Genomic DNA, 26,041 nt, shown 5'->3' with positions numbered 1-26,041 from the left:
AAAACAAGCAAGGAATTAAAAATATATAGATTCCTGGCTTCGCTTTGACTTAAGGTGATGATGATCTTAAATCTCTTTCTTGCATGCTCATATTTCCTATAATACCATTTTTCATGCATACGTTGTTCTTCCTTCTACATCAAAAACTCTTCTTGTTTTCTGCCAATATATAGATACACACAACGATGTCCATAGCCTTGCTTATTCTGGCAAACCAACCAATCATAGCATTTCAAGAATACAAAATTTTCCAAGGAACATTTGACTTTCTTGAAAGTTTTTTTATCTTTTCCTCATTTTATAAATCTCTTTCTCCACGGTCCGAAGGGTAAAAATTATTTTTTGACTGAGAAGTCTCGTGACTTCACATGACCTAATTATTATAAAGCTGATAGATGTTTCTGCTAATCCTTAATATTTTCCAAAAGTAGTTGTAATCTTGGGTGATTTACTCCACACAAGTGAAAAAAAGATGGTTTATGAAATGTCACTACAGTGTCATGGAATTTGAACTGAACAATTATGTCTTTGTCAATCAATGGAATTTCAACAACTAAAAAGTTAATGTAAATACAATGATCCAAACAAAAGAAAAAGAAACAGAAAAATCCACGAAACACAGGGCAATGAAGTACCAGAGACAACGTGAAAGGAAAATTATAAAAAAAGAAAAAGGAAGAAAAAAGTGGAAGCTGTGGACAAAGTTAAACAGTGTAGTGCTGGTTCATAGCATCAATGTCTAGTCCCCTTAGCTTGGCGAAAGACTCCACCCTGCCCTTCAGAGTGTGGATCTCTCTCAGCCTGCAATATCATCAATGCTGCTATTAGACAAAAGAAATGATGCAATGACCTAGAATCCGCAGATAAACCATGTTTCTATCATGTATGCTAATGGCTAACCTTGCAAGTTCTGCACGTCGTTTAGCTTCTTCTGCCATGAGATTGATGTCCCCAAAACTGCTCTTTTCAAACATTTTTCGTTCAGCATATTGAAGCCCATGCAGCGTTCGTTGTTCAGCTGCCCATGCAGCCTCACGTGTTCCCCTTCCAAAGTCCTTTTTGGTGGAGAATGCAGTCTGGGAAGGTGAAAAAAGATAAGTCTCATTTCAGATCACTATATAGATCCTTAATGTCAGTGGAGAACACTAGAGAAACAGAACAAATGGAGAATACTTTCCTAATAGATTATAAAAATCCAAAATTACATGTAATTTCAAGAATAACAACACGTGTATCACACCCCGAATCCAGGGGTAGTGGTGCACAATCAAGACTTTGACACCATGGAATGAACTAGCAACTATTTAGCGCTTATCATCACTTTGCGCATATGGTGAACTCAAATTGCTTAAGGAGTGCATCGTACCTTATAAACCAGTTAAGTTTCTTATACATTTCATGTGGGGCTGACAGTATGTTTGTTATTTGATACCAATAACAATAAGGAAATCTCTCACAACCATTTTTCTTCCTATAGCCCTTCACTGAACCATCGCGACCAATTTTTTCATAGATGGATATATTTGACTGAATTCCAAAGGCAAAAAGAGAGATGCCTTGTTCTATCCAACTTCACACAGGAATGACTGTATTCTTGATATCAATAGATTAATGGATAAACTATTTTCAAGGACAGTAAAAAGACCATGACAATTGTTCCTGGCCAGTGGAACACTGGAACTTGGAAGTTCAAAGTAACTAGTTAGGTCAATACTGGAAAACTAGGAATTAAACCAGCAAAATGAATATTAACCAAATGTGGTTAGAAAAGACTTACTCGTTTTTCCAGCACCAGACCCCAAGCTCTTCCACTGAGTGCATATCTAACGGCGAATTTAATGGGATCAAGAAGTAGATAAGTCAGAAAATTATATAGCCAGATCACTCCTGTCCAGCCCCAACCTATGCTTCTGATTCCAGCAAATTTCACAGTTGCTGTGGCAGATATAATGGTTGCTACCTGCAAAAGGATGTTGCAGTCAATGAAAATAATTGGTATTTAATTTAATATATGTAAACAGATGGAACATATGGTCTATCCCAATAAATTTCATCTCTGAATTAGACATGGTCATAGTGGAAAGGCTATCAGATGATTAAAACTACAGAAATCTACAGAGCAAAAGATTGTTTTTTCAATTTTATGTTTGATATTAAATCAAGAAATTAAGATGAAGACTCAGAATTTTGAAAATTTATCGGGGAACTTCCATTAGTTGTGTTTATAAAGAAAAACAAAAAACAGATAAGTTCCAATAGACGTTTCTAAAAGAAATATGATCAATTTAATCCATGCATGAAGGTTCTAGTGGTGAACTCAGCTTAAATCTCTTACAATTGCCAATTAGGTTTGCGGTGCATGGAGTGAAGGAGGAGTGAGCTTGCGGTGACATGTTACAAAAGGTATTTGTAATTGACATGATTTTGTGAAACTCTGGCTTGTTTGGTTACTAGCAAAAGTGATCACAATATATGCAATGTGCATAAATCTGCTAAGGACAGATGGAAAGGCTTTCACAAAGGAGTGCACGTAATAAAGTGGTAATACATTAATTAGTCTATTCCATCTTTGTGTTTCTCTTTCCACAAGCCACATGTTACGACCCCATACTCACAATAACCATTGGTTTCAACCTATTGTGAAATAAGTCCAAAATTAACGGTGTCTAAGTTATTACCAGTTGTGCAATTATAAAGGCAGTCACAAGCAGGAGACCAGGGCGTTCCATGAAAGAAATTCCTCTTGATCGAGTTACGAAAATTAAGGCCTGGCTGATGGTGCTGACTTGAAGATAAACTGCCGATGCCATCATTTCATTGAGAGGTTTGGCTTGTGAATCATTTGACATGTTGCGGAGGTGGCGGTTGAAGTTCCTTACGTGGAAGGTGTTCTACAGATGGCAAATAGTCATAATAATGCAGAAAGAGAAACAAAGTGCTTTTGCCTTTATTAAACAAATGATAATTGAGAAGGGAATAAGACTTAAAAGATTAGAGCTTTTCAAGAATGCAGTTCTGAGAGATGGCTTACCGGAAAGAAGTTTGTTTCATATGCAGCCCAGAAAAATATAACGGTCATTAAAGCCAAATAACCTCCAAGGACAATACCAGTGGCAAAAATCTCACTTAGCTTCCAACTGTCTGGAACTGGAGAGGGTCTGACCCTGTCTTTAGATATTGTCATGATTGTCCCTGGAAATAGTCTTTATCTCAGACAACAGGCACAAACAGAGTTTCATATAACTATGGTGAGTCAAATTCCTAGAACCAAAATGACTAACCATCATTAAGAATTGCAATGACGAGAACCATGAAAGGAGGGAAGTCAAATTTCCAGAACACTGTGAGCAGCATAAATCCCAACTACAAGTAATGTTTTAGCAACATGAGACGAGACCATGTTATTCTTCCAAGTGTACTATGTCGTCCGTGTACTTTTAAACAGAAACTTACCACTATACGTATGGTGATAGACACAGCATATATCTGGAGAAAAAATTGGAACTTTAGTCTCTTACTGCAATTTTTCTCAGTAACTGAATGGAACATACTGAAAAGTTACATCACCGTATAATTCTTCATTCTTTGAAATATTGCACGGCTTGTTAAGACAGCACTGATGATTACACTTAATCCTGGCTCTGTCAGAACTATATCAGAAGCACTACGGGCAGCATCAGTGGAATCTGCTACAGCAATTCCGATATCAGCTATTTTTAGGGCAGGTGCATCATTTACACCATCGCCAGTCATTCCACAGATGTGCTTTCTAGCTTGTAATTTTTTCACAATCTCATATTTATGTTCTGCAGGCAATACATTGAAATCAGAGTTCGGAGAGAAGCAATTGACAATTGTCTATTTAGTTCACGATATACAATGAGGGAATTGTCCAACATTACATACCTGGAAACACACCAGCAAAACCATCCGCCTTCTCAATGAGTTCATCAACTGGTAGAGCTGCATTAGCTTCATCCTTACCATCACCAAGCAAAGAGGACGCAGGGTACATATTTGTGCCCATCCCAAGCCGTCTTCCCGTCTCCTTAGCAATTGCCAACTGGTCACCTGCAAAAGTTTCCAGCAGGAGACCTTTATTAATTTTATTACAAGGCATCCAAGCTATTGCAGTTTGAAGAAAAGATGCCATACGTCTGTGGGTTGGAAGAAATGATATTACTTAGTATCTAACTTTTTTGTTCACATGCTTAAATCTTAAATCTATTGGAAAGAGGACAAAAAATTATCATGATGATAAGCAAAACTAGATACAAGTTCTGAGACATAATTGATTAAAGCTAGACGCCTTGTCCAGCATCTTATATACCCTTTTAGATGCCATTAAAGTATCTCTTCTATGAGCATGTAAAAGTCATGAGACCAAAATCATCATCAATGAAGAAAAGAGAACAATAGTAAAGTTAGCGGACTCTCAAACAAACAGCTCATGAGATCATAATAAACTGCTTGTGATGCAGCTGTAGTTAGAGATTCTCTCCAGAACATGGGAAATCAATGAAGCCTGACTTAGTTCTGAACGCCGGTTGATAAAGAGCTACTGCCATCAATGTTATACTAAATATAGCACCATTCAGGCTCCTAAGACCCAATAAGAAGTTTTTAAGGTGCAATGCTTACAAACTAGGTTATCCATTGCATATCTCAGTTGAGTTTTCTTCCCTTCCTAGACATTTCATATAAATATTAATTACAGAAATTATTGGAGCTAAAGCAAGCACATTTGGACGAGAATAAGCAGTGATGCCTACCTGTTATCATTTTAACACTCACACCAAGATCCAGGGCTCTGCTAATTGTTTCGGCACTGTCATGACGAGGAGGATCAAAGAGTGGGAGAAGGCCAACAAATTCCCAGGGACCACCAGGACTGTCTTTGTTGCCAGCTGGTACTTCCTACAGGTTCCCACTGGTGTGTAAAGACAGGCAAAAGAGAGATACTGATGTTGCACAAAAAGCATCTATGAAAGATCTATCACCTGGCGTGCAACTGCAAGGGACCTCAAACCTCGTTCGGCAAATTTGTCAATTATGGAATGCACCCTTCTTTCAATTTCTGATCTGTTATGTGCTAGATTAAGAATCTGGAAACCATCATGTTAGAACTGAGATATCCTGGAATCACTGTTATAGAAACCAAGAAGAATAAAACTTAATCCAAATATGCTACCTGTTCCGGTGCTCCTTTGCTCACCCTATGCATTTTACCAGCCTCATCTATGTATGTTAGAGCTGTTCTCTTGTCTGTTGGATTGAACGGAAGGAAGTGCACTTCCGTAATCCTAGCACGTGCCTTACAGGAAATGATTAAATTGGAAAGTACATTTTCAGTACTCGTCAAGAATCATAAGCATCTAAATCCATGGAAGTTCCAAATCATTGGATCATGTAAATAACCACAAATCTTGCTGTAACAAGAGCCAAATACAATACCTCCTTTGGGTCTGCCAGCATTGATACAATTGCAGTGTCAATAGCATCTTGATTCTCCAACCTTGATGCTCTTGCAGCCATCAGGACCACCGTGTCCTTGTCAACTCCTTTGGCAAAAACCTGCTAGGACATGTTGGCATCAGAACAGGCTGTATCCCAAATTTGCATTTTTATTCTAGTTTCTGGAAGTACCACATAGTTATTAAAAGAAAAATCCATTCATTTTAAAAGAAAAACAAATGTGATTCAGTTGAATTAAGGTTTATTCTATATCAGAGATACAGATCTGAATACAGGTATTCCTCACATTGATGAAGCATGGGATGTAGAAATCATTTTTGCATATGTATCAGTTTTTGGATCATGAGCGTTGCTAGTTCTTTAATCTATCTTAATAATACAAAATAATAGAAAAAACATATACTTTCAGTAAAAGAATGCATGCTTCTTTTTCAAACATATTTGGTGCATTCTTCTTCATGGGAGTAAGTGATTTGGTACATTCATCTTCAGGGGAGTAAAGCAAGTTTTACCTCAATCATGTTCTTGTCCACAGTAAGTTTGTTCAGAGTCAGGGTTCCCGTTTTGTCACTGCAAAGAACATCCATCCCAGCCATTTCCTCAATCGCTGTCATCCTCTTTGTTATGGCACCCTGAATTAGAAAATGCAAACAATCTCCTGTTAATTCTTCTATCTGCCTTAATGAATTTGATTATGGCACTATACTTAAGATGTTCTTGTGGTCATCTTACCTGCTGAGATAAGCGATGTGATCCAATCGCCATGGTAACAGAAAGAACAGTTGGCATTGCAATGGGAATCCCACCAATGAGCAATACGAGAAGATTATCAATACCAGGACGATATGGTCTCTCCTGGAGGCCATATATTACAATAATCTCAATCACCATTCCAACTGCAATTGAGCAAATGCAGAAGTTCCCTATTGAGGTTAAAACCTGGCCATGAGAAAATAACATTTAGCTTTAGGGGATCTAACAAGGCTTTAGCATTGTTATTTTTATGTTATATAAGTTTCTAGTCATTGCTAAACCTATTTCAAAAACTGCAGTTGGTTGTCCAATAATTTCTTCTTTTTGAATGCAAAAGTATCAGAGGTGCACCTTCTGAAAATGCCCCACATGGTTGGTGTTCTCTACAAGATGAGCAGCTTTACCAAAGAACGTATGTACTCCAGTTGCTATAACCACCGCTTCAATTTCTCCCTGCTTACATGTTGAACCTGAATACACCCCATCACCAGGATTCTTGGTCACAGGAAGTGACTCGCCGGTAAGAGCAGACTGCACAGAAACTGAAAAACTTAAAGCCCATAATTGTAGGTCACTTCAGGACAAACCATTTAAATCCATGATGATGCTTCAAACAGAAAATAAGTGGTAGAATTTGTTCTAGCAACTCAGATGCCTAGAGAAAATAAAATCTCTGACTGGTAAACTTGAATGGAGTATGCTCTTCTTCATACAAATGATTTTGAAATTTGTTCCTTATTTATCAGTTCCAAATTTTAACGTGTATATCTACAACGAACATGCATTAGCTTCTATATCTGTTCAATAAGATGCAGCAAGCTTTATGCAATCTCTTAATTGACTCTCCTGTACATGAAAACTGAATTTGTGATTTCAACTCATCCATATTGCTAAAGTGTTGTGACTTGGAAGCCAGTGCTTTATGGTTAAAAATTCAAGTTATTGTGCATATTCAGCACCTGGTCTATCTTAAGAGGATCTCCTTCCAAAAGACGTGCATCAGCTGGAATAATATCTCCAAGTTTGATACTAATAATATCACCAGGAACCAAAATTGCAGCTTCTTCCTCACTCCACTTTCCATCTCGTAGAACCTGGACATGATTCAGATAGCATCACTGGTTTTCAATGTTCAAAATATGCAGGGCATATGAGGTGAGCTAATGAAAGATGCAACTAATCTGGCTGGCAAAATTTGTCGAAGAACAAACCTTGGCTTTTGGAGCCAGTCGAGCCATAAGAGCAGCTGCTGCATTGCCAGCATTATTTTCCTCGATAAAACTGATTGTGGAATTGATAAAGAGCAAGATAATGATGCCCAAGAAGTCAGGAACATCAGAGGGCTTGTTCTGCACATATGAGACTTGTCAACATTCAATATTTATTTTTAAATTTTTCTTCTCAGCAGTTAAATCTATTTCTCAACTGAAAATAATTCTTGAAACTTGAAAAGAGAAAATTCTTCTGGTTCTTGATTTCTAGGTGACGTTCAACCATTTAACTCAGGGTTGCTGGAAAAAGTTCAACTGACATAAAAAGATCAGATGTAATAAGAGTTAGAATACTCTTACCCCACCATGTGCAAGAGCAATGGCCATTACAGCTGCCGCTTCCATCACCCACGATAAAGGATTCCACATAAAACCCAGAAACTTTAGAATTTTGCTTTCCTGTGGAAATCAGGAAGGATAAGAGGAATCAAGCGTCAAATAAAAGAACAGACAGATGAGAAACAGGATATCAAACAGATATCCAACCTTTTTCTCTTCAAGCTTATTGTATCCAAACAACTCCAGTCTTTTCTGAACTTGATCCGCCCTCAAGCCCTCTCGTGTGCATTTAAGACATTGAAAAACCTCTTCAAGGGGTATGTTCTCCTGCATAAAACAGTCCAGAATAATCAACAAAATTAATAAATAAATAAATAAATAATTGAGGATAAAAACTGCTTACACATCAACCTTAATCGTACTTCTGAGTGATATTCCCTCAACTAGTTCAATTTTGTTTGCTTACAGATATGTAGGCATAACTTTTCAAGAGAGCAGTGAAATAGCTGTAGAATCCTACTTCGGTAGATTTAAACTTACAAATTTTACTCATCTGAAGCACATTTAGCTCTTGTAATAACATAATCTTGAAGCACTTCTAGAGAATTCAATCATACCAGGTCTACTTCTTCCTTAAGAACAGCATCTAGCGCTACAGATTTTTCATCCATTCTTAGATCTCCTTTGGCAAATATATTCACCAACCAGCAAGCCTCCTTTCAAGGCCCTGCATTTTTCAACCAACAATTAAACATATTCTCTGCAATTCATCTCTAACAGTCAAATGCATCATAGACAAATTGCAAACATTGCATGTCGGAATTTTCACTGAAAAGTAAAAGTGGACTTAATAACTTCTTTAACTGAGGACCAACAATTTGCTAACGTCAATCAGTACGATTATACGCTTTAACAACTTCATCGTTTTCTTCTGAAGCCACATATGAGAGTGATTCTTTGGAAAATCTATGATCCAATCATGCCATGACTAAAGAAATTCAAGAAGTGTTCTCCCCCTACATTATCAAACTTCCACCTTACCACAATCAAATGTCAACTAATAAGACAACAAAATCCAATCCCATCGATCCCAATACAGCTAATCGTAGATATGAGCTTAATCGACTACAGTAATAAAAGACAAATCAAGAAAGGAAACACAAAACTCTAACAGGATACATATAACAAAAGCAGACTCTGACTTCTTACTTTACTACAAGCACAATGTCCCCAGAAAAACAAATCCATGAAAGAAAAAGGGACAAAATTTCTACCTCCTCAAACGCTAAATGAATGCTTCAATGGATGTAGCACGAAATTATCACCCAAAATTTCTCACAAGGGCCCTCAGTAAACCAGCCAAACACTTGGGTTTGGCGATTTTCAGAGAGTGGCAGAGTACAACAAGAATGGAAGTTGAGAAATAAATACAAGCCCATTTTTATGCGGATGGGGAGGAAGCAATCAACGTCACTTTGGATTCAACGAGCCCGGCAATAGCCGTACACGGAAAAGAACACTGAAGACAGAAGAATGCATGCAGAACAAGAATAAAATTTTTGCCATATGGCAACAAAAAATTTGTCCGAATAGCCGGCCATGAAAGAGGATCATTGCCTGTGCCAAGAATCTTTCTTGTTCTGCGTCGCGGAAGAGTGAAGAAAAAATTTTTAAAAAAAAGGAAATAGACAGAGAAATGAGCAATTTGGATGTTTAATTCCCCCGCGAAATAACATAGGATTCAACGACTTCAAGATCGTAATATTAGTACAAATATTATTTAAATTAGTTTACGATGATTTTCTATTTTGAGTTTTCAATAATTTGACATTATAATACTTCGCTTAATTTATTCTAATTTATTGTCTCTATAAAACTATTGGATTACTTTTGTCAGATGCAATACCCTACTATTTAATTAATTTGTCTAAAAGAGTTTTACTTAATAAACCAAATTAATTAAGTGTTTTTCATGTCCTACTAGCTACGTCTGCCACAAAATAATAAATTCATGTTTAAAAATAATAATCACGTAAATAATTGAATGATAAATAAATCAAAGAGTTTGATATAATTAAATTAAGAAAATGACGAATTAATTGAATAACGATACATAAATACCTCAAAACTAATAAGACATGTTTATTTTTTTCAACATCGTTCATATCATATTTTAAAAATTTAAATAAAGACGAAGTAGCTATTAGATTTTTTTTGTTTAATTTATTTTTATATTTTTTTTGTGAGGTATCTAAAATTGAAATATAATCCAACAAAACGGAAAGACAAATAAATGTATACACAGGTAAATATTTAGGACAAGAAAATAAATCTAAGAACACAATGCGAAGAAAACGTAGTTGCAATATAATATGGTAGTAATTGCAAGTACAATGTTCCGTTGTACTTATCATTTGTAGAACTAGAAGATGCCCCTAACCTACCTAATAAATTCATAACTACAGTAATGACAAAACATTTTCTTGCTTAAATCAAAATGGTATGTCCATTTGGTGTAGACAATTTGATCTATCCTCCTATATAAAAACCAATTAATGTGATATAATTTTTTACGTGTCTTTTTGTTCAGTATTTATATTGACACCTATTTACATCTATATTACAAAATTCTCCCACGCTCTTTTGTTCTTTAAGAAAAACAAAAGTCTATTTGAACTAATAAACTTTTCTTCTTTCATTCTTTATTTTTTTTAAAAAAATTACATGATTAATACAATATATTTGGAGATGTATTGAGGACCCGAACCCATAATTTTAATTTTTTTTACAAGATCTCAATCTTAACCACCATACTAAGAATTATTGATTATTCTTTCCTTTATTCATCGTACTTTCTTCTTCTTTTTCTTTGAGTTTTTTCTTAATTATTGTAATTTGAAAAGATGGAGGGGGAAAAAACCTATTTTGCCCTAGATTTGAAAAAAAAATGCTTCAAAACATTGGTAAACAGATCGCCATATTGCAATGCTACAGCAGCGCAATAGAATAAATGTGATAGTTCCAAATGCTTGCACACCGAGTCCTAATGCATTGGGCCAACTATTTCTACCTCCTACACTGGTTTAATACAACATCTTACATATTTATGTTTAATCTCTGGGGGTTTTGTCATCGATATATTTATACAACAGTAAATCTTCAGACTGATGTGATAAACTGAACTGTGGCTACTGAAAAACGCAATTCCTTTCCCTATGCTGTACAACGAGATTAAGCTGATGAAACAGAGACGACGGCAAACACCAAATACTGGATACATTTATAATGGGATTACTTCACTTAACTGACATCCATAATGTCGAGAATTTCAAAATGCATCGGCAGATCAGGAAGTTTACCAGGAAAGTATAATCGTTCACGAAGATGTAATTTTCCCATATTCTTATGAGCAGCTTTCTTGAGGAGTCGAACTAGGGCGTCCTTCTCCTTACGGATCCAAATTCGCCTCTCGTCACACCATTGTCTGGGTGTTCCATGGAAAAAAAATCGGATGCCGGAAGCTCTTTGAGTGAGGTGTTCGGAAATTCTGTCAATCACGTCTTTATCAGTGAGATAAGCTCCTTCACAGTTTAAGCCAACATCCACATAATGAATTTCAGCTATGCTGTTGAAGAGGTCCTCTTTTGAGGTGGGTATAATCCGCTCGTCCTCGTTCGCAGCAAGTCCAACAATTGACACAATTTTGTTTGCTTTAGTGGAGAATTCTGTGGATTGGACTTCGGAGTACCCAAACTCAGTTATGAGCTGGTTCAGTACAGTACCGCCCTTACTAAATCCAAGAAGTGCTGTTTTCGGTTTGCACAAAAAGGATGATTGTTCAGCCTGGTATGGTTCTTTCTGTTTCCCCAAAATGACATTTTTTGCCTGCATCAGCAGCAAATCCCAGATATCACTGGTAGCAAAAAGTATAAAGATAGAGGCATGTGAATCAGCAAAATAGTAGCATCATAAGTGAGTCTTAGATGAGCTAATGCAGTATTGTCCACATGCACCCACGTCCTATGTCCCGAAAGTGCAGAAATACTAGTGATACAAATAATAACGGTAGTAAAAGTATACATATACATAAAAGATGGAGTAAGAACCATGAAACATCTATTTGTCCTAGATACACAAATAACAGAAAAATAGTCGATTACTGAAGGAGAAGAAAAAATTTATGAAACTTGTTGCTGGTGTTGTTTTATCTGAGTAGATGACAGAATAACCACACACCCAATCTGGAATCTAATTTTGAGCAGTTCTATGATACATGTTGAAATGAGTTAGATTGATCAAACAAGCAACAGAGTAAAAACATGGAGAGTTTATTGCAAAAGGTAACTGTAAAGCGTGGGATTTCTTTGTCAACCAAGTGGCACAATCTTATGTTCCGATACTTAGTAACGTTAATCATCAGTGACTCGATATTGACATCAAAATTAACTGGAGACATATCTCATGCTTCGTAGAACTGCCAGGGAGCCTCGGTGAGAGGAACAAGAAGAAACTATTTGTGTCTCATTTGGAGTTGTAAATTTCCTTCTTGAGCACCAGAATTTCCTCCTTTTCTTCTACAGTTTCCACCAAATAAAGAAATGGGAACTTATATCTTCTCATCAGTTTGAACTACACACATAAGTTGAATGCCATGCTATCACCTGACCACAGGGAACTGATAGGTCCTAAAAAAGAATTCTCAACTTAAGCAAATAGATTTGTGTTTTTCTTTTTTCTTTCGGAAATCACCTGGGAGTTTTGACAAGTTGATTGGAAGATATATAATCTGGAGGGAGACATCGGAAAGTTAAGACAACTCTGCGAGTCTTACCTCTGCAAGAAACTTGGACAAGAGCAGTACCAGTGATGTAGAAGCTGGGAACCCAGTGGCATCATAAGATTTTGGCTCTCCATGCTCATTTACAGATGGGATAAAATCCTTATAAACAGCAAAAGGTCCATTGAAAATGGAAGCCTCCACAACATAAGCATTAATAGATCCGCCAAATTTTGAAACTAAAATTTCAGCAATCTTCTGAGGATCAGATAATCTCTCAATGACTGGATTTTCTGTCCGTTCTACTCGATCTCCACTGAAGAATATTGCATTTCCAGAAGGTACCTACCTCACATCAAATTTACAACTTCTTTTAGGTCTACAAGTCTGAGATAAAGCATATCACTGTCCTTTCTGTTTTGCCCATGCAAGTAAAGATGTAAATAATAATACTAACTGCAAGGTTCTTCCGAGAAGAAGAGAGGCCGAGGGATGCTGCAACTCTGTAGAAAGTGCTGGTATCTGGATGCAACTGAATTCTCAAGACTCCACTCCAACGATCCATGATTTACTGAAAGACAAATTTTGCACCAAGGTCAAACTCAACAACTCTAAAATAGCAAACGTAAATGACATAATCTGACTATTTAAATAATATTAAGAGCACTAGGCTCCAGATTTCCACCTCCCCGGCTGCAAAAACACCCATACCTAAAGCGCTTTTCAGAAAGGTATTAGGATTACATGATGAGTGCATATCTTAGTCTGTGGCAATTCAACTGCAGGCTGGTACTTATCATTCCTTGGAAACCATGTGATAAATGGCATGAGCACGAAATATTTTAAATTTGATTTCCAACCATCCTGTCCTGCCTGTGTTCCCCACTGACTTAATTGTAGTAAAAGAAAAATATTCTAGTAAAATTTAAATTTAAAACAATGTGTCATAATGTGGCTCTGCACTCTTATTCTTGTAGAATTAGCACTGTTGTGGCAAAGCTCTCTTCTTGTTCCAACGACAGAAATCTTCCTCTATTTGTTTTCTTAACTAAGAAAAAAGAAAAAGAGAACTGTGTGCAATTACGGCTGAAGCACCTCAGTTGCTTCAAGCAATTCAAGAAAATCCACATTAGTAGTGTTGTTGTAACAATTCTCCATTAATGATCATTTCTTATCAGATTTCCCAAAAACTAATTATCTTTTCACCTGACATTTCTTCCACAACTTCTATGGTGACACATAAAGAGTTGCTCCAATTTCAGCCTCAAAGTCTAAAGACTATCAGGAGGCCTGCTGCATGGAAATGGGACGATGAAACTACATCCGTGTCTAAAATCAATAACTTAAACTGGAGAATGATTTTCAAGATCCAGCATCCGTCCCCAAAAATCCCAATTCAAACACATATTTTCCGTAATCAAACACAATTCCTTTTTATGTATCTACATAAGACTAAATTAAAACCAAAATCAGCTCAGAACAAGCTACACTACTGAACAAAGTCGAAATACTAGCAATCAGCTTAGGAACTAATTTCGAGTACGAGCAATCCACACCAAAAACGGCCATGGCACTTGCAAAAAACTCCTCCTAACCAGAATCGATCAGAAACCAAATTATGCCAGTGAGACATTCCGTCAAACAGCTGGTAACAATAAGATCAAATAAGTAGTAGTACAAACCACTATCAAAATTAGCGTTTAATAACACTAACATCAAAAGCTCAATACGCCCCGAGAGAGAGAGAGAGAGAGAGAGAGAGAGAGAATACGCCCCGAGAGAGAGAGAGAGAGAGAGAGAGAGAGAGAGTCTTCTGAGCACAGAGAGAAGGTAAAGTCGGGTCGCGTAAGATCCGACAGCAAAATCTCGTGTCAATTGTGGGGCAATATTGGAACTTCCTTTCGTTCTCTTTCTTTCTGGTTATGCTTCAATTCAAAGGAACGAATGAGCATTCATTAATAACAAATAAAAGGAAAAGAAAAGAAAATCAAGAAAAGCGCCTCTGCTACTGCTACTGCTACGCCCCCTTACATTCAATAAAACGTTCTCTCTATTCAACCCATTAATATTCAATTCAAGATGCAAAAGTAACACTTTTTCATAATTATATATATGCCACTTTTGTTTATAATTTTTCTATGTCACCCCATTTCAAGTCCAAATCTTGTTGGAAGATCTCTATGTATATACTACATGAATAATTAGTTGACGTGGCTATTATAATTTACAACAATTTCTAATATAAAAATTAAAAAAAATTATTAAAATATATCTCCGAGATTATAATTTCAAGTCTTACATTATTATATAATAAACTTGTAACTTTTAATTTAATAATTAATCATTGATTCAATATGATGTATATAAAAAATAGTCATAAAAAAAGAAAAAAAGACATCCTAAATGAATAAAATCAAGAACACAAGTATATATCACATGATATTTGGAAACAAAAAATTTAATTTGATTTATGGTACGTTTCGATAATCAAGAACCACGCATACGTCTTCGACCTCCTCCTATATATTAATTAGTTTGTAACAACCAAATATAAAGTATACTATATATATATATAAAAAATATTGCAGCCTAATAAAACAAACTTTTAGAGTAACTAAGGACGAATTGGGCACGTAATTATAGTCCATTTTGTACATTTTTTATAATAAAAAATTGCATTTTAGTTCTACTGTCCCCATTTAATTATGTTGCCACTTGTCCGAAAAAAATTTAATTATGTTTCCAAGTCATAAGCGTGAGTCTCGTTGTAATTAACAAATGTGACATTCTCCGATTAATTCATATATATATATATATATATATAATTTCAAATATACATACTTTTCGAATTATAAGAAATTAATATGAAAATAAACACATGCATACTTATATTTCAAATTTTGATTTTTATTTTATATTTGAATAATTATTATATATTTTGTCAGCTTCAATTAATTAGTACAATATATAGAGAGAGAATAAAAGTTTAATTAAATAAAAAAAAAATGCATGCAATCTAACATGTGGACCTGGGGATCTTCATGGAAATCACTAAATTAATACTAAAAGAAAGAAATTGATTAAATTAACAATTAGGGCACGTTGCATTTATGCACACAGTACCACTCCGTGTAATATATATTGACAAGTTGAAACCCTTCTGATTATTTCATCTCAACCCCAAAAAAGCAAAAAGAAAAATTAAAAATCTATTCTGAAAAATGCATGCAGAAACCGTCTCAAATTCTGGCAGCTACCTCCTTGATTCTATACAGAGTTATCTGTTAAACGATTCTGATTTTCCAGATGAGTGTTTTTACAACCCTAACCCTAGCCCAACCTTGATAAGCAGCTCAATCTGAGCTGAGAACTTTGGGGGACTAGGATTTAACGGAGATTTTACCTCGAGCGACGCGGTAGGCTGTGATAGCCTGGAGTCAGGGCCGGGAGCGCCACGTGATCGAGAGTGGAGGCGGTACCGGGGGGTGAGGCGGCGGCCCTGGGGGAAGTTCGCGGCGGAGATAAGGGATTCTGCTAAAAAAGCCACGAGGATTTGGCTGGGAACCTACGAGACGCCGGAGGATGCGGCGTTGGCTTACGACCAAGCGGCTTTCGACTTGCGTGGCTCACGAGCGCGGCTCAATTTTCCGCACCTTATTGGCTCGGCGGCGGCCGGCGGAGGAGCCGATGGATCCAGTTCAATTGGCCGGAGCAATGGATGGCCGCCCGAAGAAGGGGAGAATCGATGGTGGATACGAGCTTAAACTCGAATTTTAATTAGCCGGAAATAAGTAATACTGGAAGCAGATAATGGAAAGTTTGAGTTTGCATGTAGTTAATATTTTGAAGAAAATGCAAGTTGAGAACTTGCGGTTGCTTGCATTTATATTTTTGGTTAATATGGCTGATTATTATCGCACCTTCTTTTCTTAACCATCCAAAATTTAATTTGGTTCTTTCGGTAACATGTGCAATTATGTGATTGGTATGTATTGATTTAGGTAGTTCATGTTAGTTGGGTCGTGCACCTCATTGGCTGAAAATTGAGTCGCAATCGATTTCAAATCACTTGGAATGTGGTTTTTGAAAATAGAGAAGCTCGTTAGGTTTATTGGGAAGCCCCCAACTAAGCTTCTCTATGCTTAAGTTAGTATAAAGTGAGGTCTAAAGCGATTTAGAAAGTTTAGATATAGTCGAATAAGTAATAAATGCAATATACAGTAAATGCTCTCAGACAGTGGTATTTTTATAGGTTTAAATATCCGTACATAGAAGGCCCACATGGCAAAATCTCATAGACACCCTTCAAGAAGATCCGACAGTTAATAATTCGAATCCCAATTCCAGGTTGAACAGGGCGGGTCAGTCCAGGGACCCAACTCGACAAAAATTGCACGGATCCTGTATGGGGTAGTTAGCACCTCTCTCACGTATTACCCTATTGGACAAGGTAAATATTTGCATGTTCACTATATTAAATATTATAAGTTTTTATAATTATGAGTTGTAAAGTATAATATATGATATTGTTTCTTAACAATACTCAGAGACATTTAATACAACTTGAGAAGTTGGAATATATATTACATAGCACCAAATAAAAATAGCACAAAAGTAAACAGGAATTGCACATCAGATATTGATTGGATTAATTGGATACACAGTTTGCAGGTTCAACCTAGCCAGTCTACCGCGGGTTTGGGGGCCGGCTGTTAGCTGCAGATACCCTGGAACCCCATTCGAGAAGCTCTTTGCTTGTATCATCCTTGTGGACAATTACTTCGATGAAACACAAACAGTCTTTCTTGGCTTCTGTAGCATTCTTAATTGCTTCAATCAGCTCTTCTTCACATCGGACCTAAAAGTTGAGTCGGAAATCCATTAATTGACAAGCAGCTGAAACTTATGAAACCAACAACTCAATCACTCACCTTTGTGCTCCAGCAGTTGCCTTCACCATTTTGGATTGCTTCAACTAAGGCAGTGTAATTCCAGTTCTTGATCACGTTATAAGGCCCATCATGGATCTCCACCTCGATAGTGTATCCACCATTGTTTATCAGGAAGATAATACTCTTCTGCCCACATCGAATCATTGTCGACACGTCCTGAGCCGTCATCTGCACCCATTCACCAAGATTTGTGTGAAAACATAGATTATCAACAAACAAACAAACAAAAAAATGAAATAGGTAAACCAAGTTTTGCCAAATCACTCCAATCATCTAGCTCACTCTTTCATAACTATACGCGTATGATATGGCATTACACTTGCTAAATGATTGGTTATGTCTAACCAAATCCAATCTATAGAATTTCCTGTAAAAATTATGTGACGTACCTGAAAGCTACCATCACCAATGCAAGCAATCACTCGCATATTCGGCACTGCCTGCGCATAACCTAAAGTTGCACCTACCGACCAACCAATTGATCCGTATTGCATCTGGAATTCATACCTGCAACTCAAATTCCAACATGAAAAAAGAGAGAGAGGGAGAGATTAGATCCAAGCCAAACTGCAGATAAAGAAGTGACATATATATTTGCAATCTGGCTATTGCTCACCGGCATCCCTTTGGTAATCTTAGTTTCTGGCAGTTAAACCATGAGTCTCCCGTCTCAGCAATGATGGCTGTCTCAGCGGACAACATCTTCTGAATATGCTGAAACAGAACATTTACTCTCAAGGCCTCATTGGGCTCACTTTTCAGAGGATGCCCATCAGGAACATAGATCCTGTGGTAGTTCTCATAAGCAGTTCGATTAGGCATGAGCCTTTTTCCAAGAGCAATTAAGAAATCCTTCATCAAAACACATCCAAATGTCGGCCCGTTACCGATGACCACACGATCAGGCTGCACGATAATTGCCTTCTCTTTCTTGAGAAGCAGAGAGTATCCAACCGAACTGTAGTCGTTAAATATCGGTCCCACAAACAGGTAAGCGTCAGCTGATTCCACAATTTCAGCACAGAAGGCGGTACTCACGGCCCCCCAGTAGGTACCGATGAAATGGGGGTGGTCCTCCGGAACTAGCCCTTTAGCTGATGGCATAACTGCAAAGGCATAGCCACAAGCATCGGCCAATTGAACAAAGGCATCGCGTGCTTTTGCAGCACGCAGTTTCGGCCCTCCTACAATTACTGGTTTCACAGCCTTGTTCAAAAACTCTACTGCTGCTTCCACTGCGGTCTCTAGGCCCATTTGATTACTCAATCTACAAAAAAAGATATGAACATCCTGAAACACCTAATCCCGAGGTTTTTGACAAGATCTCTTGGAGTTGCAACATAATCGAATCCACGAATTAAGAAAATAAAAGGATGAGAATAGATGCTTATATATATACTTGGGGGATAGAGAAAATGGTACGGGCTCACGACTAAAAGTCGGGTGTGGAATCGCCGGCAAGTTGCAGCTGATGCTTATGTAAACTGGCTTGCTCTCTTTTAACGCGGTGGATATCGCCCTATCTATCAACTCATGTGCATCCTCCAAATCATTCACCACCGCCTAAAATCAACAAAAATTAATTTTAGAGAAAAGACAACTTGATAATTGTGTTTTAATCCAAGATATTGCCGCCTATATGACAGGAGCGTCACTGTCTCATTAAGCACAGAAAATTCTTATTCAAATCAGATTGATAGTACATGAATATATTTATCGTGTAATTAAATAATTTTATGTATATTAATTTTTACATAGCGACTGTAATAATTAGTTCAATCCAAACAAGAATTCCCAAGTGAGTGCATGTCATGGTCTGTTCAAGCTTATATATATCTCTATTAGAGTAGGGTAAATAATTAATGCATACAGAAAACACATATACCTGATAGCAAGTAACAGACCGGAAGCAATGCAACTCCTGGCTAAAATCCGGTAATCCGATAGTGTGATGTAGGATCCGGTTAGTACCATAGTCATTCGAGTTTGGGCCTCCGACAATACATATCACCGGGAGATTCTCGCTGTAAGCCCCCGCGATCGCATTGAGAATACTCAAACCTCCAACGGTGAACGTCACGACGCATGCGCCAACCCCTCGAGCCCTGGCATAGCCATCGGCCGCATAGCCGGCGTTGAGCTCGTTGCAGCAGCCGATCAAGTTGAGCCCGGGCTCGGCTATGAGATGGTCAAGCAATGTCAAGTTGAAGTCGCCGGGGACGGAGAACACGTCGCTAACACCTATCTGAACGAGGCGGCGCGCGAGATGGCGGCCGAGCGTGGGCTCAGCGGAGTTAAACGGTACGGCAGAGGACTGAAACTGGATTGTGGAGACGATACCGTTAGAGGGGAGGGCGCCGACGTCGTTAAACGGGGCGGGCTTAGAAGAGTGGAATGAGGGTGCAGGTGTGGGTGCGTCCATTGTGATTTGTGAGGCAGAAAAGCAGTAGTAATTATGAGGAATGAGGAAAGGGTATATGAAGCATTAATATAGCTGAGAGTGAGGAATGTGGCATGTAAAAAAGTTCCAGTGCAGGGTGGCAACCAGCCTTTACATGCGCTTAGTCTACGAATATATATATATATATAGTCTTTGTATATATTATATATTTATATTAAGAGTAAATAATTATAAAAAAAATTATGAGTTTTGATATAATTACGAATATTAAAAAATTATAAATATTTTTTGATACATGATAAAATGATGAAAATTTAGAATTATCAATTAACTTTACTTTTACTGTATTTTTTTATTAAAAAAGTATAAAAATCGGACGAGGTTGAAGGAAAAAATATAAAAAAAATTATTCACTTAGTCCATAAAAAAATATAATTTTTTAATAATAAATAAATTTATAATTTATAGTTCATAAAGACGTTTTGATCAATTCACTACAAAAATATAGATGAAAGCTTACTGAGACTAACCAAATGGACTAATTGAGGATAATGATAATTTTTTAAAAGACAAGAGATATTTATAATTATGATAAAAACTTTAGAAAAGTTTGTCATATTCTACCTTTATATATACTAAGTAAGAACAAAAAATGTAGTAAAATTTAAAATTGAAAATCTCATATGATATTTTGTGGAAATGGATATGACATGATATATATATATATGGGATATATACGGCAATTTTTTAAAGTTGCAAAAATTTACATGTATATTTAAAAGTAAAATTACAATTTTAGTCTAGTAGAGTATATGACCAATCAAGCTAACACAACTTAGCTAATCAACATACGTATTGCACGTGCCTTTGCCCTATATTTTTGAAATAAATTTGAACATGAGATTAAATATGTCGAGTTTTTTCAACTTTTAGAACTATTTTGAAAAATTCATAAAGCATAGAGACTAAATTAATGTATCAAGTTTTTTTAATTCTCGAACCATTTTAAAATTCTCGTGAAATAGAGAACTAAAAGTATTGTACCTTCTATATATCCTATGGTGCTAAAAATATAATTTTGTCATTTTTATATCAGCATAGCTAATTCTTGACGAAAAATTGTATCTTAGGTTAAATTTGATCAAATTCAAATTAATCCACATAGTAAACATATATACTATACTTACACTATATTTTGATTCACACAAAATTCAAAAAGGATGACTAATTACAGAAAAATTATATATTTTCTATACATTTCAAAATAAAAATTGTACCTTCTAACTTACTTATTAATTTGAAAAATACTGTACAGCTGGTTATTAATTATAATATACCTATAATTTAAGAATCAATTATTGACATGATCGAATATTAATTAATTCCGTATAATATACAAATATACATATGATCGCTATGCTAAAAAAAAAAGATTATATTATCTAAGAAAGGATATGGAAATCTTGAGAGGTATGTAGTTAATTAAAGTCAACCAATTCATCAAATAAAAAAGAAAATGAATTCCACGACTCCGTTATTAAAAAAAAAAACATGCACAAGTTAAGAAACTATTTTTTATTTTTTAAAAATATAAGACCTAAACAACAAAGGGAACACAATTTTCACAATAAATTATTGGACCACGACGATTCCTTATTCATCCTCATTCTTTCAGACATATATAAATTGAAGTTGATAATAAAGCTGACTACAGCATGTGAGATGATCTATGGGCCACATTTCGCAATGCGCGTCTGACTGCCCTATGTGTCTATTGGTCTGGCAACGTCGGCAGATGACTCGTCATTCTATCTGACATGGATGTCAACATGCGGATGACTCACGATTGCCCTCCAGCATTGCAGATGATTCAGCAAAGGCCACTCTCCACCGTCGATTCGGCGGCCTTCGTCTCCTCGCAATCTTCGTAATCAGATGAAAAGTACATGACGCCCGTCTCAAGGGTGAAGAAGACAATGCAACCCAAGGCTCGAAATTGCCCCAAAATTTGTCAACTGTTTGTAGCAATTTCCCAAAAGTTTTACCCTCGTAACCTTTTTTTCTTCATTGGTTCAGTTTATTTATTTATGTTGGGAGGGAGGTGAGTACCAGATATACAACGAAGAAAAATCTCTAAACTGCCTCAGAATCGCTGCGGGGGATTGGAATATGAATGTAAGTTTCATGTTTCTCCCCAAGACGAGTTTGTTTTGGGGTTTTAAATATTGCAGTTGGCTGATTCAACTCCAGCTATGAACAATATGTTCGGTTCCAAAATCGATTCTCAGAAAACTCCGTATGCTTTCTGTTTCTGCGAATGTGCTTGTGAATATCTGATAGTTGAATTGATTTAACTTTTTGGAAAGTAGGGTTTTAGCTAATCACAGTTTGAATTGTGAAATTACTCTACAAGAGTTCAATCAAGGACCATGCGATCAAATTCTAAGACCCTTCTTATGTCATCTCTTAGTTGTAAACTCCCCTTCATTTCAATTTGAAGTCACAGGAGTGATCTTTTATAATTTAATTGACGAATCAATGAAACGATTACTAAAACATATGAAACTCATTAAAATTTAGAATTTATAAAACTCATTAAAATTTGGAATTTATAATGACAAAAGCATCAATAGAGACCCTCTGATGTCATGTGGAATAATATTTGCTCCGCAGAACTTAAAAAGGATTTGAAATTGTCGTTTCTATGTTTTCTCCTCTGGTTCTTTTCTTGCTACACCCTTTAGCAGTTGCTGGGATCAGCACCGAAATTGCCATAATTAACCGCTGAACGATCGCCCACCTCTTGCAAATGTAATGCCAACAGAACCTAGATACAGAGAGAAACCCAACAATTTGCATAAAATAACTACTATATTACCACTGAAAATATTCAAAATAGAACCAGCTACCTCAAGCATATAAGAAAGAACATCGGGCATTCTCAGCACGGAAAAAACCTTGTACATCATAATTGTCTAATTTTACTCTTAAGCCAAAAAGATAAAACCAAAAAAAGACAGGGAACTCTGGACTGCTATGCAAAGCACAATAGGTTTAGTCAACTTCCTCCATCTTGCTGCCCTCAGCATCAGCATCAGCATCCTCCAATGGTGGCATGTCGACATCAGCCTCACCAGCATCTTCATCAATGCTAAGCCCAAGTTTCAACATCCTATGGATCCTGTTGCCAAAGGTGTTGGGATCCTCAAGGCTGAACCCAGAGGTGAGCAGGGCAGTCTCAAAGAGCAACATAACCAAGTCCTTCACAGACTTGTCATTCTTGTCAGCATCAGCCCTCTTCCTCAGCTCCTCCATGATGGGGTTCTCAGGATTGATCTCCATTGTCTTCTTACTGGACATGTATCCAGCCATGCTGGAGTCCCTAAGAGCTTGTGCCTTCATAATCCTTTCCATGTTGGCAGTCCATCCATATTCTCCAGTGACCAAACAGCAAGGAGAGTCGACTACACGATCAGACACAACCACCTTCTCCACTTTGTCCCCAAGGACATCCTTAATCACCTTGCACAGGCCCTCAAACTTGGCTTTTAACTCTTCCTTCTTTTTCTTTTCATCCTCACTCTCATCAAGTTTGAGACCTTCCTTGGTAGCAGACACAAGCTTCTTCCCCTCAAATTCTTTCAATTGACCAACAGCATACTCATCAATGGCGTCAACCATATAGAGAACTTCATATCCCTTCTTCTTCAGCTTCTCAAGGAAGGGAGAATTCTCAACAGCCTTCTTGCTCTCACCAGTGATATAATAGATGTCATTCTGGCCTTCCTTCATCCTCGTCACATAGTCCTTCAAGCTGGTCATCTCATCACCGCTCTTGGTGGAATGATACCTGAGCAATTCAGCAATCTTCGACTTGTTTTGGGAATCCTCGTGGATACCAAGCTTGAGGTTCTTTGAGAAAGCCTCATAGAATTTGTTGTAGTCTTCCTTGTTCTCAGCTATCTCAAAGAAGAGCTCAATGCACTTCTTCACCAAGTTCTTGCGGATGACCTTCAAGATCTTGTTCTGCTGCAACATCTCACGAGAAATGTTTAGTGGCAAATCCTCAGAATCCACAATACCCTTAACAAAGCTTAGATACTCGGGAATCAACTCCTCGCAGTTGTCCATTATGAAAACACGACGGACATAGAGCTTAATATTGTTTGGTTTTTTCCTGGTATCAAACAGATCAAAAGGTGCCCTCTTAGGAACAAACAAAATAGCCTTGAACTCGAGTTGTCCTTCAACTGAGAAGTGCTTCACAGCCAAGTGCTCCTCCCAATCATTTGTGAGGCTTTTGTAGAAAGCAGCATATTCTTCCTTTGTGATCTCCTCAGGCTTCCTCATCCAGATAGGCTTCTGCTTGTTCACCAAATTCCACTCATGAGACACTTCCTTGATCTTCTTCTTTTTCTTCTCAGCTTTCTCCTTCTCTTCATCAACTTCCTCAACCTTCCCTTCCTCATCCTTCTTGTCCTCCTCATCTTCATCATCAGAGATTTCCTTCTCTGTTGTCTTCTCCACCCAAAGAGAGATGGGGTAGCTGATGAATTCAGAGTGCTTCTTGATCAAATCCTTCAGTCTGCGCTCCTCAAGGTATTCAAGCTGGTCTTCTTTGAGAAAGAGAGTGATCTTAGTACCCCTGCCAAGGTTTTCGCCAGATGTGTCTCTTGTAACAGTGAATGAACCCCCAGCTTGGGACTCCCAGACATATTGTTCATCATCATTATGCTTCGTGGTGACAATGACCTTCTCAGCAACCAAGTAAGCAGAGTAGAAACCAACACCAAACTGCCCAATCATGCTCACATCAGCACCAGCAGCAAGGGCTTCCATGAATTCCTTGGTTCCAGACCTGGCAATTGTACCAAGATTGTTCACCAAATCTGAAATCAAAATCAAATGTGACAAAGTCAGTTTTACAATAAAATATGAGAACCAAACGCCAAATGACAAAAGAAGGAACACATGACTGATACTAACCAGCCTTGGTCATGCCAATACCACTGTCAATAATTGACAGGGTATTATTGGTCTTGTCAGGGATGATGTGGATGAAGAGCTCTGGTTGAGCATCGAGCTTGCTCTTGTCTGTCAAGCTCTCAAAGCGAATCTTATCCAGAGCCTGGATGCGTCATTTCCACATTAAGGAAACCACAATTAGTGCTATGTAATCAATATAAAGGACTCCAAACACAATGTAGGCACTACAAGGCACACAACAATTTGTAACAACTCAATCCTAGAACGCACATATTCAGTATTGTGCAACTAAAACCTTGAGCATATCAACATTGGCAATAACAAACAGCATAAGCTGCATCTACAGAGCTAATCTACCATATGGCCGTTGGCATTTTAGGAAAAAGATGTTAAATAAAGTTCATAATCAACACGAACATTTTCTGCGAGTGCAAAAAGATGTACGTTTATGTATAAGAAGAGGAACATACTACAATCTGTTATTTTACCATCAAGCCTTTCAACATAGTACAATCATACACAGTTCATACGTGTCCTCAATTCTCCAATACCATATCAGATTAACGCGAACAAACATCAAAGATTCAGAAACAAAGAAGACGATACTAAAATAGACAAATTAACAAGTGCCAGATCTAATGAACAAATCAATGCATGCTTGGACAGAAAACAGCTCATACAAATATCCGAACAAGTGAACACCAGTTGGATCTACGCAAAACAGAAAGCCAGTAGAGACTTACATCAGAGGAGTTACTAATCAATTCACGAAGAAAGATCTCCTTGTTGCTGTAGAAAGTGTTGATGATCAAACTCAGAAGCTGGTTGATCTCAGCCTGGAAGGCAAACGTCTCGGTTTCCGCCATTGGAGCTCGGTTTCTCTACACTTGAGGAGGCGAATAGAAAGAGACGAGAGCTAGGGTTTCTAAAAGCAAAGAAAGACCAAAAGACACAGAGTGAAGAGGTGGAGAGGGAGGGCATTATATAGCAGCGCACTCACTAGGGTTTCTAGATCCTTCCAACGTTTTTTACTTTTCTTCGAGCTGAGAAGATTTAGTTGGGTCCTACCAAAGGCTTCCCCTTCCCGGCTTACCCGCCAACACCCCCCCCCCCCCCCCCCCCCCCCCATTTATTTTTCCCCCCTTTT

General features: G+C 37.3%; 5 protein-coding genes across 8 annotated transcripts; 1 reads left to right on the top strand and 4 right to left on the bottom strand.

Moving 5' to 3' along the window:
* On the bottom strand, positions 528-9,433 carry LOC105170503 (plasma membrane ATPase 1). The gene is made up of 22 exons (XM_011091286.2): positions 9,053-9,433; positions 8,396-8,505; positions 7,986-8,105; positions 7,800-7,898; positions 7,440-7,577; positions 7,188-7,322; positions 6,580-6,759; positions 6,208-6,414; positions 5,988-6,107; positions 5,455-5,574; positions 5,192-5,314; positions 5,001-5,105; positions 4,773-4,917; positions 3,907-4,071; positions 3,568-3,806; positions 3,454-3,486; positions 3,282-3,363; positions 3,032-3,192; positions 2,679-2,891; positions 1,778-1,960; positions 901-1,076; positions 528-801 (listed from the first exon to the last, which is right to left on the bottom strand). Exons 2-22 carry the CDS (start codon positions 8,447-8,449, stop codon positions 705-707), a joined length of 2,895 nt encoding a protein of 964 aa, XP_011089588.1. The 5' UTR covers positions 8,450-8,505; positions 9,053-9,433; the 3' UTR covers positions 528-704.
* LOC105170477 lies at positions 10,774-15,982 on the bottom strand. Of its 4 annotated transcripts, none has more exons than XM_011091249.2 (5): positions 14,364-14,610; positions 14,270-14,322; positions 13,013-13,126; positions 12,610-12,900; positions 10,774-11,663 (listed from the first exon to the last, which is right to left on the bottom strand). In XM_011091249.2, the coding sequence occupies exons 3-5, from the start codon at positions 13,118-13,120 to the stop codon at positions 11,079-11,081; spliced, it is 984 nt and encodes a 327-aa protein (XP_011089551.1). In that variant the 5' UTR covers positions 13,121-13,126; positions 14,270-14,322; positions 14,364-14,610; the 3' UTR covers positions 10,774-11,078. The 4 variants fall into 4 exon arrangements, with proteins under 4 accessions (XP_011089551.1, XP_011089559.1, XP_011089576.1 ...); XM_011091257.2 differs by having other exon boundaries at positions 14,238-14,321; positions 14,365-14,610; XM_011091274.2 differs by lacking the exons at positions 14,270-14,322; positions 14,364-14,610 and adding an exon at positions 15,959-15,982.
* LOC110012170 (ethylene-responsive transcription factor 13-like) lies at positions 15,777-16,319 on the top strand. Its single transcript, XM_020694944.1, has 2 exons — positions 15,777-15,831; positions 15,940-16,319. Exons 1-2 carry the CDS (start codon positions 15,777-15,779, stop codon positions 16,317-16,319), a joined length of 435 nt encoding a protein of 144 aa, XP_020550603.1.
* LOC105174135 (pyruvate decarboxylase 1-like) lies at positions 17,132-19,929 on the bottom strand. The gene is made up of 6 exons (XM_011096138.1): positions 19,393-19,929; positions 18,907-19,070; positions 18,124-18,774; positions 17,897-18,014; positions 17,487-17,675; positions 17,132-17,413 (listed from the first exon to the last, which is right to left on the bottom strand). The coding sequence occupies exons 1-6, from the start codon at positions 19,927-19,929 to the stop codon at positions 17,243-17,245; spliced, it is 1,830 nt and encodes a 609-aa protein (XP_011094440.1). The 3' UTR covers positions 17,132-17,242.
* LOC105170469 (heat shock cognate protein 80) lies at positions 22,761-25,851 on the bottom strand. Its single transcript, XM_011091234.2, has 3 exons — positions 25,638-25,851; positions 24,895-25,036; positions 22,761-24,797 (listed from the first exon to the last, which is right to left on the bottom strand). The coding sequence occupies exons 1-3, from the start codon at positions 25,758-25,760 to the stop codon at positions 22,963-22,965; spliced, it is 2,100 nt and encodes a 699-aa protein (XP_011089536.1). The 5' UTR covers positions 25,761-25,851; the 3' UTR covers positions 22,761-22,962.

Source organism: Sesamum indicum, linkage group LG1, assembly GCF_000512975.1.
Source record: "Sesamum indicum cultivar Zhongzhi No. 13 linkage group LG1, S_indicum_v1.0, whole genome shotgun sequence".
Lineage (NCBI taxonomy): Eukaryota > Viridiplantae > Streptophyta > Magnoliopsida > Lamiales > Pedaliaceae > Sesamum > Sesamum indicum.
The sequence above is the reverse complement of the archived record's forward strand: the minus strand, read 5'-3'. Positions and strand labels throughout refer to the sequence as shown.